Source organism: Mercenaria mercenaria, chromosome 1, assembly GCF_021730395.1.
Source record: "Mercenaria mercenaria strain notata chromosome 1, MADL_Memer_1, whole genome shotgun sequence".
Taxonomy (NCBI): domain Eukaryota; kingdom Metazoa; phylum Mollusca; class Bivalvia; order Venerida; family Veneridae; genus Mercenaria; species Mercenaria mercenaria.
Genome location: NC_069361.1, coordinates 61880886 through 61902948, shown reverse-complemented (window position 1 = coordinate 61902948; position 22063 = coordinate 61880886). Strand labels below are relative to the sequence as shown.

The window sequence follows — 22063 nt, the reverse complement described above, 5'->3', positions numbered from 1 at the left end:
AAGAGAACACTTCATATAGAGACCATACCATAGCTCTTCGCATTCTTCGATTTTTCAAAAAAAAGTGGTTTTTACAAGAGCACCGGTTACGATTAAAAATGTAAACAATGGACTCTGTCTGTAAATTATTTGAATCAATGAATGATCGTCGATCTCAGTCATAATATTGATTTACAGTGAATGCTAATGACTCCATGTGTTGCAGAAAGGTATTTAGTTTGCAACTGTAATTTCCTATCAATTGATATCCTCTCAAAACTGGTAAAGTAATTGCTTATATTTGGACAAAGCCCACTATCTTTGCCATTTGCCAGCTGCTTAAAAGGCAAATATGTAAGATTCAGTGTAAGTTATATTTCACTGGTACTACCAGTTAGTAAGTTCATACTCTAAAAAACACGTCAGAGAAATTTGGGCAGTTTTGACCGATTAAAACATTTACAGCATTAGATTATATTTTTTCTTTACACGAAAATTGCCGTTAGGTAACAATGCGAATACGCCGATAATCCGGAGTAGGCCGATTATGTGTTATTGTCACAAAACTGTTCCAGTTCACGTAATGTAATCGGTGCACTTAAACTGCCTAGCTATAGCTACTGCTGTTATAGGGAAGTGGTAGAGTGTCTGCCTCAGGTGTGAGAGGTCCTGGGTTCGAGTCCAAGTTAGAGCTTAACAATTTTCATTCTGCTACAGCATCTTTTTGCTGTTAAAGGACTGTTCCAGTTGTTCTATATTTTTAGCACACAGTATCATGGATCATTATTTAGAAATCCAGATCAGAGTTGAATGTTAAATCAAATGCACCCAAGAAGAAAATATTCGCTATATTATGTCCCTTTGATGTTTCTGCTTTCCAGGTTCAAGAAGAGTTACATTTTCTTGATCACAAAATTTTCTTTTACATGAAAATATTAAATGCTCATAACTCTATGTTTCTGCTTAAAATATTGTCAATATATCTATTTTTGAGAAATATATGGACATTTGTCTTCATTTCAAAGCTTTTTAACTTCATACCTATGACTTGAAAAACTTACGTACTATCTCTACTTCATAGGCTATAAAACAATCCTCTTAATGTTTTATGATTCTAGGTCAAGTACATTTTAACATACATGTTTCACAAACTTTTTTTTTTGAGTAAGTCTGGACAAGAAGTCTGGTCTTGTGTTGTGAAATAATGACTGTAGGTAAAATATTTTCGGAGCTACCCACGACAAAACATTAAAATGACAATTTTTTCCTAGGTCAGGGGCCATAACTCCTACAATACTGAATGAATCTGGACGCAAAAACCCAGGTGCACAACTGCACATGCTGACCAACATTCCTGTAAACTTTGGTGACTCTAGGTCAAATACTTTTGGAGCTACACGTGACACAACATTAAAATGACCAATTTTTAACTAAGTCAGGAGCCATAACTCCTACATGACTGAATGAATCGGGACGCGAAACCCCAGGTGCACAACTGCACATGCTGACCAACATTCCTGTAAACTTCGGTGACTCTAGGTCAAATACTTTTGGAGCTAGGCGCGACACAACACTAAAATGACCAATTTTTACAAAGTCAGGGGCCATAACTCATACACGACTGAATGAATCCGGATGCGAAACCCCAGGTGCACAACTACACATGCTGACCAACATTCCTTTAAAGTTTTGTGACTCTACGTCAAATACTTTTGGAGCTAGGCGTGACACAACATTCTCGGAAGGACGGACGGACGGACAAGAGCAAATCTATATGCCCCCACCACTCACTCACTCATTTTGATGTTGTGAAGTTTCATTAAATTGTGTCAAGGGGATGAGGAGAGTTGGTGCGCACAAGATTGCATATGCAGACTGTATATATATAGTATACTAACCAAAATCAAAGTCCTGTAACTCTGCAATTTTTTTTTCTGAAAGAACCTAACATGCACCATGTACAACTACAGTTGTTACTGAACACTTGTGTGAAGTTTCATTAAATTGTGTCAAGGGGATGAGGAAAGTTGGTGCACACAAGATTGTGTCTACGGACAGACAGAAGGACAGACGGACGGACAGACAACCTGAAACCAGTATACCCCCCCTTACAACTTTGTTGTCGGGGGGTACAATAACAGAGATAAAGTGAAAGTGCATCAAAACTTTAACCAAGGAGTGGCTGTGGAACAGACGCCAACACAGCAGCCAATGCCGGATTGAGTAGGAGAGTTCTCCATATATTTTGTATAGTTGAGCTTAAAGTACAGAATTCTAATTAAAAGTACAACTTTTGAGTTAATTCTATTCACAGTTTGTACAAGCCATGTTAAATTTTTATCTATACAGATGACTTGTTACATTTTCAATTACCATTCCATTATTTCAAGATTTCTAAGTCAGGGGCAATAACTCTAGTCTTGCTGCATGAAATCTCTAACAAAATCCCAGGTGCACAACTTCACACACTAAATAATATTCCTGGAGTGTTTCATTATCCTCGGTCAAATACTTTTTGAGATATATGCGACCCTTTTTATACATATTTCTGACTAAGTCTAGGGCCATAACTCTGGTCTGGCTGTGTGAAATCCAAGCAACTTCACATGCTGAATAACAATCCTGTGAGGTCTGATGACGCCACATCAAATACTTTTTCAGATATGCATGGCACAAATCTGGACAGATGAAAGGAAGGATGGACAAGGGCAATTCTAAGTAACCCCCTCTAAAAAAATATTTTGAGGGCAAAAAAAAAAAAATTTGTTTTATCTTCAAGTGTGAGCTTGACTTTGAGCTAGTGGTTTGAGTCTTACATGTGACAAATGTTGTGATGAGATGTTGTTCAAAGAAAACAAGAGCTGTCTGAGGACAGCATCGCTCGACTATTCAACAGCCTCGTCAATCGAATGAAGACAAAAGTCGAAAAACAGGCATAATCTTGTAAAAATGCAAAACAGGGTTATGGAACCTGCACAGTGCATATTCAGCTTATGACAGTGGACAAGTGTGTGAAGTTTCAATCCATTCCCATTAGTGAGTACGGAGATACCAGCTTACATACAAAACCTTAACCAAAAATTAACAAGAACAAGAGTTGTCCATAAGACAGTCAATGTTCGACAATTCGAATTATTGTCCCAGAAGCAGGAAAATGTTATCCTAAATGTTACAATATCTACAGAGTTTCAATCCAGTATCTGCATCATTTTTGGAGATAATAACTTGCATGCAAAACTTTAACCAGAAGATTTATGTTCAAAAGGGACATAATCTGATCAAAATGCATGTCAGAGTTATGGGACTTGATGCAATCAACTAGTTTTATAACCCCGAAGGCACATGTGAAGTTTCAATTTAATATCTGCATTTGTTCTGCAGATAGTCTCTTGCACGCAAAACTTTAACCATAATTTTCTAAGTCTAAAAGGGGGCATAATTTGCCCAAAATACATGTCAGAGTTATGGGACTTGACCCAGTGAGGTTGGTAATTGTTCTAAAAACAAGAGCTGTCTGTAAGACAGCCAATACTCGACTTTTCTAAATATTGTCCCAGAAGCAGGAAAATATTACCCAAAATGTTAAAATATCTAAACAGTTTTAAGTTCAAAAGGGGACATAATTTGACCAAAATACATGTCAGAGTTATGGGGCTTGATGCTATCAACTAGTTTTATAACCCCGAAGGCACATGTGAAGTTTCAACTTAATATCTGCATTAATTTTGTTAGTTGAGTTATTTGAAAATCCATCCATGGATGACAAAGATATGGACCTGACACGCCCATCAATGCACTATCCTTTAACATCTAAGTGTGACCTTGACCTTTGAGCTACGGACCTGGGTCTTGCACGCGACACATCGTCTTACTGTGGTACACATTCATGCCAAGTTATTTGAAAATCAATCCATGGATGACAAAGATATGGACCGGACACGCCCATCAATGCACTATCCTTTAAAGTCTAAGTGTGACCTTGACCTTTGAGCTACGGACCTGGGTCTTGCGCGCGACACGTCGTCTTACTGTGGTACACATTCATGCCAAGTTATTTGAAAATCCATCCATCGATGACAAAGATATGGACCGGACACGCCCATCAATGCACTATCCTTTAATGTCTAAGTGTGACCTTGACCTTTGAGCTACGTACCTGGGTCTTGCGCGCGACATGTCGTCTTACTGTGGTACACATTCATGCCAAGTTATTTGAAAATCCATCCATCGATGACAAAGATATGGACCGGACACGAAAATTGCGGACAGACTGACAGACCGACGGACCGACAGACGGTTCAAAAACTATATGCCTCCCTTCGGGGGCATAAAAAAATAAGTTTTAAATCTATATGCCTTTTAGTAATAGCTGTATGTACTTGCACGCAAAACTTTAACCAGGATTTTCTAAGTCTAAAGGGGGCATAATTTGGCCAAAATGCAGGTCAGAATTATGGAACTTGATGCTATTAACTAGGTTTATAACCCCGAAGACACATGTGAAGTTTCAATTCAATATCTTCATTAGTTTTGGAGATAGTAACTTGCATGTAAAACTTTAACCAGGACTTTCTCAATCCAAAAGGGGGCATGACTTGCTCAAAATATGTGTCAGAGTCATAGAACTTGACCCAGTGAGGTTGGTAATTGACCTAGAGAAGAAAAAACAAGAGCTGTCTCCATAGGATGACACATGCCCCCGATGGCACTTTGAATGAATAGTTATGGCTGATGTTAGAGTTTAGGACCTTTGACCTACGGACCTGGGTCTTGCGCGCGACATGTCGTCTTACTGTGGTACACATTCATGCCCAAAAATTTTAAAATCCATGCATGAATGACAAAGTTATGGACCGGACACGCCCATCAATGCACTATCATGAAATATGACCTTTAATGTCTAAGTGTGACCTTGACCTTTGAGCTACGGACCTGGGTCTTGCGCATGACACGTCGTCTTACTGTGGTACACATTAATGCCAAGTTATTTGAAAATCCATCCATGGATGACAAAGATATGGACCGGACACGAATGCACTATCATGAAAAATGACCTTTAACGTCTAAGTGTGACCTTGACCTTTGAGCTACGGATCTGGGTCTTGCGCGAAACACGTCGTCTTACTGTGGTACACATTCATGAAAATTATTTGAAAATCCATCCATCGATGACAAAGATATGGACCGGACACGAAAATTGCGGACAGACTGACAGACCGACAGACGGAGACGGTTCAAAAACTATATGCCTCCCTTCGGGGGCATAAAAAGTTTCAAAGCTTTATGCCATAAAATGATAGCTGTATATACTTGCAGGCAAAACTTTAAGCAAGGTGTGACACCGATGCCGATGCCAGGATGAGGAGAATAGCTAGACTATTCTTCGGATAGTTGAGCTAAAAAGAGGGCATATTTTGGCCAAAATGCAGGTCAGAGTTATGGGACTTGATGCTATAAACTAGTTCTATAACCCCGAAGACACATGTAAACTTTCAATTCAATATCTGCATTAGTTTTGGAGACAGTAACTTACATGTAAAACTTCAACCAGGATTTTCTAAGTCCAAAAGGGGGCATAATTTGCTAAAAATACATGTCAGAGTTATGGGACTTGACCCAGTGAGGGTGGCAATTGACCTAGAAAAAGAAAAAATAAGTTTCAAAGCTATATGCCTTTAAATGATATGTACTTGAATGCAAAACTTTAACCAAGGTGTGGTGCCAATGCCAGGGTGAGTAGAATAGCTAGACTATTCTTTAAATAGTCGAGCTAAAAATGTGGATTGACAGATGGACGGATGCCAGACAGATTCAGACCTATGGATGCTGGCAGTGAGCGACTAAAAAAGCTCACCCTTAGCACTTTATCAAGGGGTCACACGGAAATATTTGCACAATTTCAGAGAAGTCCATAAAAGGGTATTTCAGACCAGGTTCTACAAAGACCCATCTAGAAGTTAATGAGAGAATGTAGTTTTTAGGAATTTCTATTTTTAGCACTTTTTGCTCCTAAAAGGATATAGCCCAACCATTCATACAAATATCAAAAGGTCAACACAAGAATGTTACAGATTAAGTTTGGTGAACTGCAGTTACTGAAGAGATCCTGGCAAAATGTGTGTGTGCATCACCACAATATCTATAGTGATCTATATTAAATTTTGCACTAAATTTCATGAAATTCCATCAATAGGAATTTATGAAAAACAAGAGCACTGCAATGCAGAGCAATATACACAAAGCAAAGTCATATATGACCTTTGACCCCTAAGTGTGACCTTGACCTTGAAGCGAGTCATCCAAAACATGCTCTCTGCACGTTGCCTCAGTGTGGTGAACATTTGTGCCAAGTTTCTTTGAAATCCTTCAAGCAGTTCAAGAGTCACAGAGCGGACACAGCAAAGTCATATATGACCTTTCACTCCTAAGTGTGACCTTGACCTTGAAGCTAGTCATCCGAAACAAGTGCTCTGCACGTCATCTTAGTGAGATGAACATTTGTGCCAAGTTTCTTTGAAATCCTTCAAGCAGTTCAAGAGTTACAGAGCGGACACAAAACACACTCATATGACCTTTGACCCCTAAGTGTGACCTTGACCTTGAAATGAGACATCCAAAACATGCGCTCTGCATGTCGTCTTGGTGTGGTGAACATGTGTCAAGTTTCTTTGAAATCCTTCAAGGGGTTCAAGAGTTACAGAGCGGACAAGAAATTGCTAACGGACGGACACTGGGACAATAACATAATACGTCCCTTTGGGCGTATAATAATACTATATGTGAGCAAAGGCCATGTGCTAATTAATAATTACTTGAGGCTTGGTGATTCTACTTCCTAAATTATAGCATTTTCAATTTCAGGCAGACTGATGCATGCAGGCACAGACTGACGGACATACTACAGACAGCTGGACCAATAATGCCAAAACAATATCCCTTAGCCTTAAACGGGGGATAAAAATATGACTGATTACTTTTGAGATTCTGATAGAAGTTTGGACTACAAATCCTGGAGACCTATAATTAAACCTGAATGTCATTTTGCCTTCCTTTAAGGTAGATCAACCAGAAGTGATGGCGTAATGTCCAGATAACATAGAATAAAGCTTGGGTTCCGCATACGTAAATCAAAATCATTTTATGAAGTAATGGTACCCATGTATAATTTATTACAACGGCAAGGTTATTATCTTTCTACAGTTTAAGTATAATATAACAAGAGCACCGCCTACAGGTGCCATCGCACATCTACAAGTGCTAGATAATATGTGAGAAAAGAATTATAGTTCAGATTTAAGTACAAAAAGGGTCATAACTCTGACAAAATGCATATCAGAGTTATGGTTTTTGGCCTACATAGTCACCTAAAGATTATAAACAAGTATGCATTTTCAAAGCTGTAGCTCTTACAGTTTTTGAGAAAAGGTGGACCTAAACAAATATTTTAACCAACGCCAACCATCAAGTGACAACAACAATACCTCATAGATTTTTTTAAAATGTTAAATAATTCAAAATAATGTGTGCATCACTTTAATCATGAGCAAATATTTCAACAAGAGGGCCATAATGGCCCTATATCGCTCACCTGTTATCATTGCATTTAAGGACAAGAAGGTCAAAAGATCATAATCAAGATCAATCAAAAGAATTATGAGAAAATATAGTTGAAATTTTCTTAAAGTTACTTCAAATAAAATTATTTTCAAAGCAGGCCCTCTCCCAGGCGGCCACTTTTTCAATGAATCAAAATTATCTGAAGGAATTTGGTAGAGGGTCACCCAAGATACATTTGTGTAAAATTATTTTGAAAACAGACCAGCAGTTTCTGACAAAAAGATTTTTGAAGTTCTAGATAGGCATATAGGGAAAATAAGCAAAACCCCTTGGGGGCCATGTTTTTCGCTGAATCAAAATTATTTGAAGGAATATAGCAGAGGGTCACCCAAGGAACACTAGTCTTATGTAAAATTGTTTTGAAATCAGTTTTCTATATAGCCATATAGGGAAAACAAGCCCCACACCCCTCTTTCAGGGGCCATAACTATAGAATCCATGCTGCGATTTCCCCAGTTCAAGATAAGAACCGAGATCTTATAGTTATACAAGTTCTGTGAAAGTTTTGGATAAAATCAAATCATAAATGAAGTTGCTATTGTGCAGACAAGGTCAAAATAGCTAGTTTTGGCCCTTTCAGGAGCCATAACTCTGGAACCCATTATGGGATCTGGCCAGTTCAAGAAAGGAACCGAGATCTTATGGTGACACAAGTTTTGTGCAAGTTTGATTAAATTCTAATCATAAATGAAGCTGCTATTGTGAAGACAAGGTCAAAATAGCTAATTCTGGCCCTATCAGGGGCCATAACTCTGGAACCCATACTGGGATCTGGCCAGTTCAACAAAGGAACCAAGATCTTATGGTGATACAAGTTGTGTGCAAGTTTGGTTAAAATAAAATCATAAATGAAACCACTATCGTGCAGACAAGGAATTGTTGACGGACGGACTAGTCCGACTGACGACGGACGAAGGGTGATCACAAAAGCTCTTGTCACTATGTGACAGGTGAGCTTAAAACAAGAACACAGACCTATACATTCTATTTCACCATGTTATAGGCCATATGTTTATTTTCCGACTGTGGGAAGTTTAATTTAAAATCTACATTGTAGAAAAATTTCTATTCGCGGTATTGTTATGAAACTTGTGATTTTCCCATAGACTCTTATTATGAAAACTTGCTTGAGGCTCTAATTTTTCAAATCAGCCTAGCAAAAAATCAAGCACATGACCTTATCTTTTTTATTTGCTGAATTTTCTAAGTACATTCTGAGATTTTGAGTTCAGGGCTTAATCAAATTCTACTTTGTAGAAAAAAATTTGATCCAAACATGCAGAACTACCTTAATATTTGGCTGACTGGTGTAATTAGAAAACACATAATTTATGAAATCAGATAAAGACCAACCTTTAAACACAGATTCATTAGACAGAACATGAACACATCTAGCAGACTGAGGAATGTAGGCCTGTCGCCGCAGCAACGTACACTCTCGGAATCCAGGCTTCCACTCTTTACTGTAAGTAAACATTTTCATGTGTTAGGAATTTTATTAACAACAACAGACACAAATGAGCCCAAGTCGGTCACCCGACGAGGACTTTGTCCATCTAACTTTGCTTCTGACCAAGGCTGGTAAACATCCTTCAGGCAGTTCATTGAAATAAAAGTTATGCAAAGAGCCTTTGAACGTGTTTATCATGAAAAAGGGCTCTGTATAAATCTGGTATAATACAATATACAAGAGGGCCATGATGGCCCTATATCGCTCACCTGTTATCATTGCACTTGAGGACAAGAAGGTCCTCAGAAATATATATAAGTCCAAAGGACAGGAACAACGAAGGAAAAGAAATTTAACCAAAAAGAAAACAAATTCTTAAAAGGTACAGATACGTCAAAATACACCTAAAAATTGGAGGTACCATCCATGTTGTACCACAGAAAAGTGGTCTCGGTTTTTCCCTACGGCCAATAATAGAAAAGTTACTAAAAATAAGCTATTTATAGTAACGTAAAAGGGAACTAATTAAAAAGAAAATTATTGTAAGTGAACAAAAGAAGGATCTGCCAAATAAACCTGTTGACATAAATGAAATTTCAGATCAGTATCTTCATTAGTTACGGAGATATACCCATTTTAATTTGAAATAAAGGGAGGTAATTTGACATAAAATCAGTCCACAGTTATCTACCCTGACTGGATCAGTGCAACTAATGACAATAATGATATTTCAAATAAGTGCTATAAGTACTTACTGATATAAATCCATTTTGATTACAATCAGGGGAGGTAATCAGATACAAAATAACTCTGGAACCTACGATTGGATCTGATTTGCCATGGAATCCAAGATTTATTGTTGTTGAAGATATTTTGGAAGTTTGTATCAAACAAGAGGGCCATGATGGCCCTATATCGCTCACCTGTTATCATTGCACTTGAGGACAAGAAGGTCCTTAGTAAAATATCAAAGTCCAAAGGACAGGAACAACAAAGGGAAAAAATTAAACCAAAAAGAAAAAAAATTCTTACAAGGTATAGATATGTCAAAATACACCTAAAAATTGGAGGTACCATCCATGTTGTACCATAGAAAAGTGGTCTCGGTTTTTCCCTACCGCCAATAATAAAAAAGTTACTAAAAATAAGCTATTTATAATAACGTAAAAGGGAAGTAATTAAAAAAATAAATATTTTAAGTGAACAAAAGAAGGATCTGCCAAATAAATCTGTTGACATAAATGAAATTTCAGATCAGTATCTTCATTAGTTATGGAGATATACCCATTTCAATTTGAAATAAAGGGAGGTAATCTGACATAAAACCAGTCCATAGTTATCTACCCTGATTGTCTCTGTCCAACTAATAACAATAATGAAATTTCAAATAAGTGCTATAAGTACTAACTAATATAAATCCATTTTGATTACAATCAGGGGAGGTAATCAGATATAAAATAACTCTGGAACCTACGATTGGATCTGATTTGTCATGGAATCCAAGATTTATTGTTGTTGAAGATATTTTGGAAGTTTGTATCAAATGAAACCATAAATGAAGTACCTATATGGCTGCAAAAGCCAAAATAGCCAATTTTGGACCTTTAAGGGGCCATAACTCTGCAACCCATGATGGAATCTGGCCAGCTGAAGAAAAGAAGCAAGATCTCGTGGTGATACAAGTTCTGTGAAAGTTTGGTTAAAATCAAATCATAAATGAAGCTGCTATTGCGCAGACAAGGTCAAAATAGCTAATTCTGGCCCTTTCAGGGGCCATAACACTGGAACCCATTGTGGGATCTGGCCGGATCAAGAAAGGAACCAAGATCTTATGGTGACACAAGTTTTGTGCAAGTTTGATTAAATTCAAATCAGAAATGAAGCTGCTATTGTGCAGACAAGGTCAAAATAGCTAATCTGGCCCTTTCAGGGGCCATCACTCTGGAACCCATTATGGAATCTGGCCAGTTCAAGAAAGGAACCAAGATTTTATGGTGATACAAGTTGTGTGCAAGTTTGGTTAAATTCAAATCATAAATGAAGCTGCTATTGTGCAGACAAGGTCAAAATAGCTAATTCTGGCCCTTTAAGGGGCCATAACTCTGGAACCCATAATGGAATCTGGCCAGTTCAAGAAAGGAACCAAGATCTTGTGGTGATACAAGTTGTGTGCCAGTTTGGTAAAATTCAAATTATAAATAAAGCTGCTATTGTGCAGACAAGGTCAAAATAGCTAATTTTGGCCCTTTCAGGGGCCATAACTCTGGAACCCATTATGGGATCTGGCCAGTTCAAGAAAGGAACCGTGACCTTATGGTGATACAAGTTGTGTGCAAGTTTGGTTAAAATAAAATCATAAATGAAACCACTATCGTGCAGACAAGGTATTGTTTACGCACGGACGGACTCACGAACTGACGACGGACGAAGGGTGATCACAAAAGCTCACCTTGTCACTATGTGACAGGTGAGCTAATAAAACCATAAATGAAGTCTCTATATGGCTGCAAAAGCCAAAATAGCCAATTTTGGACCTTTAAGGGGCCATAACTCCAGAACCCATGATGGAATCTGGCCAGTTCAAAAAAGGAATCAAGATCTTGTGGTGATACAAGTTGTGTGCAAGTTTGGTTAAAATCAAATCATAAATGAAGCTGCTATTGTGCAGACAAGGTCAAAATAGCTAATTTTGGCCCTTTCAGGGGCCATAACTCTGGAACCCATTAAGGGATCTGGCCAGTTCAATAAAGGAACTGAGATCTTATGGCAACACAAGTTTTGTGCAAGTTTGATTAAATTCAAATCATAAATGAAGCTGCTATTGTGCAGAAAAGGTCAAAATAGCTAATTCTGGCCCTTTAAGGGGCCGTAACTCCGGAACCCTTAAAGGAATCTAGCCAGTTCAAAAAAGGAACCAAGATCTTATAGTGATACAAGTTGTGTGCAAGTTTCGTTAAAATAAAATCATAAATGAAGCTGCAAGTGTGCAGACAAGGTCAAAATAGCTAATTCTGGCCCTTTCAGGGGCCATAACTCTGGAACCCATTAAGGAATCTGGCCAGTTCAAGAAAGGAACCAAGATCGTATGGTGATACAAGTTGTGTGCCAGTTTGGTAAAAATCAAATTAAAAATAAAGATGCTATTGTGCAGACAAGGTCAAAATAGCTAATTTGGCCCTTTCAGGGGCCATAACTCTGGAACCCATGATGGGATCTGGCCAGTTCAAGAAAGGAACCGAGATCTTATGGTGATACAAGTTGTGTGCAAGTTTGGTTAAAATAAAATCATAACTGAAACCACTATCGTGCAGACAAGAAATTGTTGACGGACGGACGGACGGACGGACAAAGGGTGATCACAAAAGCTCACCTTGTCACTATGTGACAGGTGAGCTAAAAAGCTATTTAAGATTTTTTCTATCTTTTGCAGACTGCCAAAATATGCTTAAAAATTAAACTTAAAAGAGAAGAAATTGATGATAATTTTTTTCTCTATTTTTAGCTCTGGTGTCCACTAAAAAGGACAAAGTGGAATAATTACAACTAGAGCTATCACTAAAGGTGATGAATGTACCCCCCGCATGCACTGACACAGTACATTGCAATTTGACGCACACAAGGTTGCATAATTATGTGGACTTTATGTATATAGGAGAGATCGCCCTGACGTCACGCATCAACACCTGTTTATCTGGTGGTAGGCAAAACAAAATATTTTTACATCGTTTGTGTATGGGATCGGAATTTTTAATTTTTAATAACTTTTTCGTTCATTTATGGATTTTAAAAATTCAAAAAGTTTTGAAATGCTTACGATTTTCATATTTTCTTATTCAAATATCTTTGAAAATGAATTACTGTTTTAAATGACATATGATTTTAATAGCAGCGTAGCGATGCTCCAAACTTTTAGAAAAAACACTGTAAGTTAAGAGTTCATAGTTAATCCATTTTATTTCGAAATAATAATTAAAAGTTATCAATAAAATGCTTGTTTTATATCCTTTCCATTGATAAAAAAAATATTGATATTATTTATGTTTTAAGAAAATTTAAGCAGTTAGAAAAACATCACTGTTAACAAAAACATGGTCGCTCGGCGTCTGCCCACCCAATCTTGGTCTTATCAGTTCTAAAAATAGAATATACAAAGGATTTGTGTACAAACACGATCTCTCCTATAGACTGTATGTATACAGTATAGTAACAAAAAGCAAAGTCCCATAACTATGCAGAATATTTACCTAAAAGAACGTAACATGCACCATGCACAACTAGGGTTGGTACTGATCACTTGTGTGAAGTTTCATTAAATTGTGTGCAAGGGTTCAGAAGATTAGGCGCGCACAAGATTGCATATGCAGACTGTATGTACATAGTATGTTAACAAGAAACGAAGAACCTAACATGCCCCATGCACAACTACTGTTGTTATTGATCACTTGTGTGAAGTTTCATTAAATTGTGTCAAGGGGATGAGGAGAGATGGTGCGCACAAGACTGTGTGTACAGACAGACGGACGGACAGACAGACAGACAGACAGACAGACAGACAACCTGAAACCAGTATACCCCCACTCCCCTTACAACTTTGTTGTCGGGGGGTACAATGATGTTACAGACCAAGATTGATAAAAACCAACAGGCTATTTATAGGAAGAAATCATTTAAAGGTAATATCTATTTTTAGCTCTAGTAGCTGGTAGAAGGGATCAAGCAAACCTGTCTGAACACAACTGAGAGAGGCCTTACAATGATGCTACTGGTCAAGTTCGATGAAGATCCATCAAGCGGTTCATGAGAAGAAACTAGAGCTATCACTAAAGGTGATGAATGTACCCCCCGCATGCACTGACACAGTACATTGCATTTTGCCGCACACAAGATTGCATAATTATGTGGACTGTATGTATATAGACTGTATGTATACAGTATAGTAACAAAAAACAAAGTCCCATAACTATGCAGAATATTTATCTTAAAGAATGTAACATGCACCATGCACAACTAGGGCTGGTACAGATCACTTGTGTGAAGTTTCATTAAATTGTGTGTAAGGGTTTGGTAGATTAGGCACGCACAAGATTGCATATGCAGACTGTATGTACATAGTACGTTAACAAGAAACAAAGTCCCATAACTCTGCAATTTTTGTCGCTGAAAGAACCTAACAAGCCCCATGCACAACTACTGTTGTTACTGATCACTTGTGTGAAGTTTCATTAAATTGTGTCAAGGGGATAAAGAGAGATGGTGCGCACAAGATTGCGTCTACGGACAGACGGACAGACAGACAGACAACCTGAAACCAGTATACCCCCCCTTACAACTTTGTTGTCGGGGGGTACAATAATTTAAGGTTTTTCTATTTTAAGCTCAGGTAGCCCCTAAGAGAGCCAAGCATCTGAATTTGAATAGAACTTGGAGGAGACCTTACAATGATGCTACAGACTTAATGAAGATCTATCTAGTTGTTCAACAGAAGAAGTCAAATAAAGGTATTTCTTTTTTTTTTAGTCCCAGCAGCTCATAAAAGGGGTGGACTACCCCTTTTTAAAAAACAAGAGGGTCATTGACCCTAAAGCGCTTACCTGTGTACAAGGCTTCAAGTGTGCTTGTGTAACGTACAAGTACAAAGTTTAAGGTGTCTTCTATGTTAGCCTATATCACATACATGTCACACACATTTTTATATATCACATGCCAAATATCAAAGCTCTTGTTACTATTGATTCAGAGAAGAAGATTTTCAAGGTTCCTTATATATAAGCCTATAGTAAGTACATGTTACGATAATAATTTGGACAATTACGGTATAGAGTCACACCCTTATATCACATGCCAAATATCAATGCTCTAGAGAAAAAGTTTCTAAAGTCTGAAAGCTGAAAACCTATTTTTAACCAAAAAGACCCATATGTTCAATGAATCGAACCAATTTGTTAAACTTTGAAAGAGGGCTACCCAGAGATCATTTCTGTAAAGTTTCATCAAAATCCATTCAGTGGTTTTGGAGATGTTGTTTAAAGAAATTGTTGAAGAAAAGTAACCACTCCCTCTGGGGGCCATGTTTTTTACCGAATCAAAAAAAAAAGTACAATATTTGTAGGTCACACAAGGACAATTTGTGTGGAATCATTTTAAAATTGTGCTAACAGTTTAATACAAAAAGATTTTCTAAGTTTCTACTATATACATATAGAGAAAAGTGACCACACCACCTGGCCGCCATGTTTTTTTTTTGACAAATCCAAATAATTTGAACAATCTTGGTAAAGCGTCACACAAGGACCATTTGAGTAAAATTATTTTAAAATCAGGCTAGCAGTTTCACACAAGAAGATTTTTAATGTTTCCACTATATACATAAATTATAGGGAAAAGTTACCATGCCCTCTGACGGTCATGTTTTTTGACAAATCAAAATAATTCGAACAATCTTGGTAGAGGATCACACAAGGACCATTTGTGTAAAATTATTTTAAAATCGGGCTAGCAGTTTCACAAGACAAACATTCTGACCAATTCTCATGAGTTGCAAAATTAAACTGTGGACTCTAGAGGGTTGACAAGATTTTCCTTTGATCTGGCCTATTGACCTAGTTTTTGACCCCACATGATCTTGTATCAAACTTTACCTAGAGATCATCAAGACAAACATTCTGACCAAGTTTTGTAAAACTATGGCCTTGAGTGTTCACAAGTTTTTCCTTTGATTTGACTTGGTGACCTAGATTTTGACCCCACATGACCCAGATTCAAACTTGACCTAGAAGTCATCAAGACAAATATTCTGATCAATTCTCATGAGTTGCAAACTTAAACTGTGGTCCCTAAAGTGTTAACAATACTTTCTTTTGATCTGGTCTACTGACATAGTTTTTGACCCCACATGAGCCATTTCAAATTTGACATAGAAATCGTCAAGGCTAACATTCTGACCAAGTTTCATAAAGATTGAGTCACAACTGTGGCCTCTAGAGTGTTCACAAGCTTTTCCTTTGATTTGATCGTGTGACCTAGTTTTTGACCCCACATGACCCAGATTCAAACTCAACCTAGAGATCATCAGGACAAACATTCTGACCAAGTTTCATAAAGATTGAGTCACAACTGTGGCCTTTAGAGTGTTCACAAGCTTTTCCTTTGATCTGGCCTACTGACCTAGTTTTTGATCCCACATGATCCAGTTTCGAACTTGACCTAGAAATCATCAAGACAAACATTCTGACCAAGTTTCATAAAGATTGGGTCACAACTGTGGCCTCTAGAGTGTTCACATGGCAAATGTTGATGGACGACGCATGACACACATCGCCGGACAATGACTGGTCACAATACCTCACCTTGAGCACTTCATGCTCAGGTGAGCTAAAAAGATAATCAGTCACTGAAAAACATTTAATCTGAAGCTGTACTTACGTGCGAAGATCTTTTTCATCTAATAATTTAAGATCATCTATCAACAGTGTTTCATAAGCACCTGAAATTTAAATATGATTTAATATATTCCTATAAAAATCTAGCTTATTATTTTCAGTCTTAGAATATATTTGGATGTTGTAATCAAAGTACTGAAAATACAGAAAGGCTGCCAGCAACAAAACACTGAACGAAAACTGTGCGTAAATGATGTTTGCAACATCTAAAATGTTATGGGCTTTCAGTATCAAACAAAGGCAAGCAATGGGTACTGCTGAGTGGAATCATTTTAATACCCTTGAGATATGTAGTGTAAGAATAAGATATGCTATGGATGGTGAAACAAGAGGGCCATGATGGCCCTATATCGCACACCAGAGTTGACGGGCCACTGACCTATTTTTTCCCCCTGCTGACCCTTTTAAAAACATGCCCTAGAGTCCAAAGATAAATATTGACCAGTTTTAAAGCTGGGTCAAAAAATGTGATTCTGGGGTTTTTAAAAGGTTTTCCTTTGATTTGCCTGGGACCTGTTTTTTTAAAATAAAGCATAAATAAAAACTCTATAGGGGTTTTAAAGGGCCAAAACAGAAAGTTATTTCCCAAAAAATTTTTTAAAATATTGGGGGTCACTGTGACCTTGACTTTGCCTACTAAATCAAAATAAAAGGGGTCATTGCTGGTATGATCAAACCCCCTTTTAAGTTTCGTGATCCTGGCCCCAAGTGTTTCGTCCCTAAGGTTTTTTTAACTGTTCCTGGTCACTGTGCCCTTTGACCTATGACCTCAAAATCATTAGGGGTCACCCCCCTATTGAGTTTCTTGATTAGGCCCAAATGTTCTCTGTTATTGTCCAAAAAACTAATTAACTTTTCGGATCCGTAACCTTGCCCTTTGATCTCTGACCCAAAATAAAATAGGGTCAAGTGCTGTCCATGTAAAATTTTCCCTATAAGTTCATGATCCTGGGTTTTAAGGTTTTCAGCTTATCGTCTGGGAACGTTTTTTTTCCCCGGTTTTCCTGTGACCTTGACCTTTGACCTACTGATTTAAAAATCAATGGGGGTATCTGTGGTTATTTTCAACCCCCCTATAAAGCGGTGATCCTGCCATTTTCTCATTAAATTGTCGGAAAAAGGTCAAATTTGTTCGGGGCCCTGTGACCTTTGCCCTTTGACCCCTGACTTCAAAATCTTAGGGTATCTGCTGGACAGAACAACCCCCCTTTTTTAAAAGTTTTGTGATCCTGGGCCCTAAGTTTTTCAATTGTTGTCCAAAAAACTTTTTAAACTTTTCCCGGGTCATTGTGATTTAAACCTTTGACTATGACCTCATAACTTTGGGGGTACCTTTGGGGTCTGTCCAACCTCCCTATCATTTTTATGATTCTAGGCCCAAGTGTTTTTGAGTTAACGTCGGAAAACCATTTAATTTTTTTCCCGGTCATTGTGACTTGCTTTGACCTATAATCTAAAAAATCAATGGGGGTCATTTTCTTGTTATTTCTGATCCTGGCCCTGGGTTCTTGAGTTATATACAAAAAATGGAATGGTAAGGATGACCGACCAACTCTGCAAAAGAAAATGGTCCCCCATGCTTTTTTTTAACCCAAAGACACAAGCCCGATATGGGAAAAATGCGTAGAAGTTGACGCCTTAATTGATATTTTTTTTATTAATTTTTTTTTAACAACAGCCTTGGGTTTTAAAAATAATGATATCGGACGAAATGTTAAGTTTAAAGTTTCTTCATTTAGTTATGCCAAACGGGGTATTTGTGAAAATCAAAAATAAATGGGGAATTAGCGAATTGTTTCCCTTTTTGAAATTACACGCCATTAACGGTTATACAAAGTGTGAAACTGGGCAGAAAAACTGCAGTTATTGCTTAAATTACGCGGATTTTTAAAGTGAATGGGGGATTTATTAGTTGTTTGGAAAAGTGTTTTTTTCTTCATAAATTTACCTTAACTTAAGAAAAAAAAAAAGAATAAAAGACCGCTTTTTTGTTGATGTACGAAGATACAACTTGGCACAAAAAATGCCCGTGTTGACATTTGATTTGCTGTTGCGTCAAGTACTTTTTTTTTTTTTCTTTTAATTTGAAAATTTTCATGATGGCAAAATTACTTGTAGCCAAAAAGTCAGGCATCTACATATTAATATTTCTGTTAAAAATTTTCTGTCTGAAATTGAAAATGAACGGAATATTGTAATCTTTTTTAACTGTCATCACGATGTAAAGGGGGAAATTTTTAATGGTTTTTGCCCTACATAGAAATCTTGAAATTGGAAAAAAAAAAGTAAAGCTACAAAAACCGGAAAAAGGTGTTTTAAATTGTAAACTTTTTTTTGTAATTCAAAAAAATAGCCCTCCTAAAAAATTTCTAAAAAATTCTACATGTTTTTAAATTTTTAAAAACTACTTTTTTACTCTCACAAATGTCATACTTGCAGACAGCATACGGGTAGGCTACTAAATAAATGAAAAAAAATTTGTTATATTTTTCAGGAAATTTCCAGCAGTAGGATAAAAATTTTCACTGAGTTTTGACAATCCCCATCAAGGGAGTTGCTGGGGGGTTCTATCAGGTAAATTTTTAAAGTTAGTTTACATTCATATCGTGTCGTATCCTCAAATGCATTTTTTTTTAAATATCTTTTTAATATGCCCATATACTGCAGTATCACTAATTAAAATTAAAATTCCACAGTCTTCAAAAAACCATGACTCTATAAAAAAAACCCAAAGGGCTACAGTCGCTTTTTTCATTTGAACTTACAGTGAAATTTTAAAACAAATTTGGTTAGAAAATTATCCAAAAAAGTTTTTTTTGTTAACTTGATTTTACTTTTAAATTTCTTGTTTTTTTTTTTACTGAATTTTTGTACATTCTGAAAGGGGATTGAAAATCTGCATTGTTTTAATAAGTGCTTATAAAAACCCTGTAATTGGGAATTCTTTAAATTTTGAAAAAAGAATTTGTTGTCAAGCATTTCTAAAAGAAGTGGATTTTTTGGTCAGTGTTGATTCACTTTTTTGTTTTTTTCTACTGTGTATGAAAAGTACAGTATGGTTGGAAGGGGAGGTGGTATCTATGGTCCACCACACTTAAACTTATACTATAGATAAAAAAGGTTTTCATTACATTGGACAACTATATTGGAAAAAAATAAAAATGTTCTAATAAAGAAAAATTCACAAAATAAAGATATTTATTAGCAACGAATTTGATTTTTGAAATTTTTTTTTTCACAGGGTGATCTACCTTCAGTTGGGAAAGTCCTGGTTTCAGTTTATATATATAATGTCCCTCTTTTATGTAAATGAAACTTCATTCCCCACTGATAAAACTTGTTTTATATATGTGCATACTTTTATTAAATAAACACATATCTCCACTGATAAACATTGATTTACAATTTTAATATTGAAAAATTTACATAAATACTGTATTAAAAAACCCAAACTGTGTAGTGGCTTTTAAATTTTTGAAAAAAGTGATGCTGCGCTTGTTATTTTCAAAGGACACACTTTGCTACTTAAAAGTGTTGTTAAAAATTCATTGTTTGAATATCCCCTTATTTGTTAGGGGGGAATTTCTTGTTATGAGGGGCTCTGATTGACTTGGAGTACACCCGGGGGGACTGGGTGCGAATTCGTCCTTCTTTTGGTATTTTGGTTGTCCCCTTTTTAAGCAGTTTTTTTGTTAAAAAATAATTTTTGATAAAATTTGCTGCGAGTTCATGTCTGTAATAGGCCCTTATTTTAAAGATGCAAATTTTCTGTTTCTTTTTATTTGTTAAAAGGTGTCAGTCCGAAAACTGTTCAACAGAAATAACATTTTTGTAATACTTAACTGTTTTTTCTTAACCAGGTTAAAGAACTATTTGTTAAATGGAAAAAAAAATCATGGCCATTACTGATGTAAAAAAAGTGCATGGTTGAAATTTTTTATGAAAGAGGTTGTCATTTTTAAAAAATTTTCTAAATGAAATTTTAATGTATTTTGTGTGGTTTTAGTGTTCTTTGTTTAAATTTGATACATTTATCATTAAGAATGTAGAATGCCCTGTTAGTATTCTTGAAGGTTTAACTTCCCCAAGAGAGGGGATTAATTTTTAGCAGGGGATTGGCTAAAGGAAAATTTCCCACTGTTTTCCTTTTCCGACTGGTCCCAGCCGATGTGGACTGTATAAGAAATAGCCCCCCTTTGCAGAAACGCAATGTATCTAAAAAATAGCAGTGCCAAGCCTTTAAAAAATTTGAGAACTCAGTCATTTAAAACAAAAAAATGAATGAAAAAAGTGTTTAAAAATTTAAAAGTAATACAGAAAAAGAGCTTACCTTTTGGTTTTTCTAAATTTTTTAATTTGAAAGGTTTTTGATTTTTTTAAGGTGTACTGACCCATTTCATTTATGGCCGTGCCCGAGAAAACCAACAAAGTGGGTTTTTTCCCCAAAGGTCCCGCCACCTCCCCTCCGTGCATTGGTCGGTCCTGGTTCACTTTTTAAAGCCTATTGGAATTGAGAAAATGTTGCGAAAAAGCTGGATCCTGATCGACTGCGTGGATGTCGGGGTCTGGATCTTTGGTTTTAAACCCCCTTTTGTTGGTTTTTTTCATGGCGGGTTCTTAGAATATGAACAATGCTAATATAGTTTGTAACATTTTAATTTAAATTTTTGAAGTCAACGTACTATGATTTGGTTAATTAGAAACATGTATGTATGTAAGGCTGAACACAGATAAATGTTAAATTCCCTTTTGACACTGGGAAAATTTTTTAAAATCTATGTTTAGTACTGAGAATAAAATTTTTGAATGTGCTCTACAAACACAGTTGTTTTTTACTTATTAAGCAAAATTAAATTATCTATTGATGATTTTTTACAGTAAATTTCCCAAATATTAAATATTTTTTTTGAAGATATATTTTATCAAAAATTATAAGTTGAAAAAAAGCCCCTCCAGGAAGAATATTTGAAATATACTTTTACTTGGAAAATTTTTGTGGGAAAAAAAAAAAAGGAAAAAGAGTTAAATGAATTCTTTATTTTATAAAAAAAGTTGTTGCCATGGAAAAAAAAAATTTATATTAAGTTTATCTGTTTTACCCGAGTAATTGATTTTTAAAATTTTAAATTTGTAAACAAATTTTAAAGTTTTTATCCACGATACTTTTAATTTTCAATTTACACTGTATTGGGCAAAGCATCTTTTGTACATTGAAGTTTAATGACACATTACAAATATTAGATATTTAGGAATTGCTTTTTTATTTTTTTGAGATGAAAAAAAATCAAAAAATCAAAAAATTTGTTTTCTAGAAATAATATATATTTTATAATTTACATTTTTTTATAAAGTAGGCTAAAATTCTTTAAATTGAATTTAAAGCTTCTTGTATTTTGTTGCTATAAAAATGAAGTGACAATTTTTTAAAATAAAATGCATTTTATAAAATTAAAAAGGGGGGGATTATAATGTGCTAATTTTAATTTCTTTTGATATTTATGGCAAAATATGAAAATTAAAAATTTAAGATAAAAATAAAAAGTTTTAGTTTTGTCTTATTATTTTAAAAAAACAAAAA

General features: G+C 35.9%; 1 protein-coding gene across 1 annotated transcript in view; it reads right to left on the bottom strand.

The window, feature by feature from the left end:
- Positions 1-22063, bottom strand: part of LOC123536223 (uncharacterized) — a 152973-nt gene that overhangs the window by 15115 nt on the left and 115795 nt on the right. The window contains exons 13-14 of the mRNA XM_053550207.1: positions 16469-16529; positions 8950-9059 (exon numbers count right to left, since the gene is read on the bottom strand). Of these exons, the coding sequence (XP_053406182.1) occupies positions 8950-9059; positions 16469-16529 (171 nt within the window). The remainder of the gene's footprint in view (positions 1-8949; positions 9060-16468; positions 16530-22063) is intronic.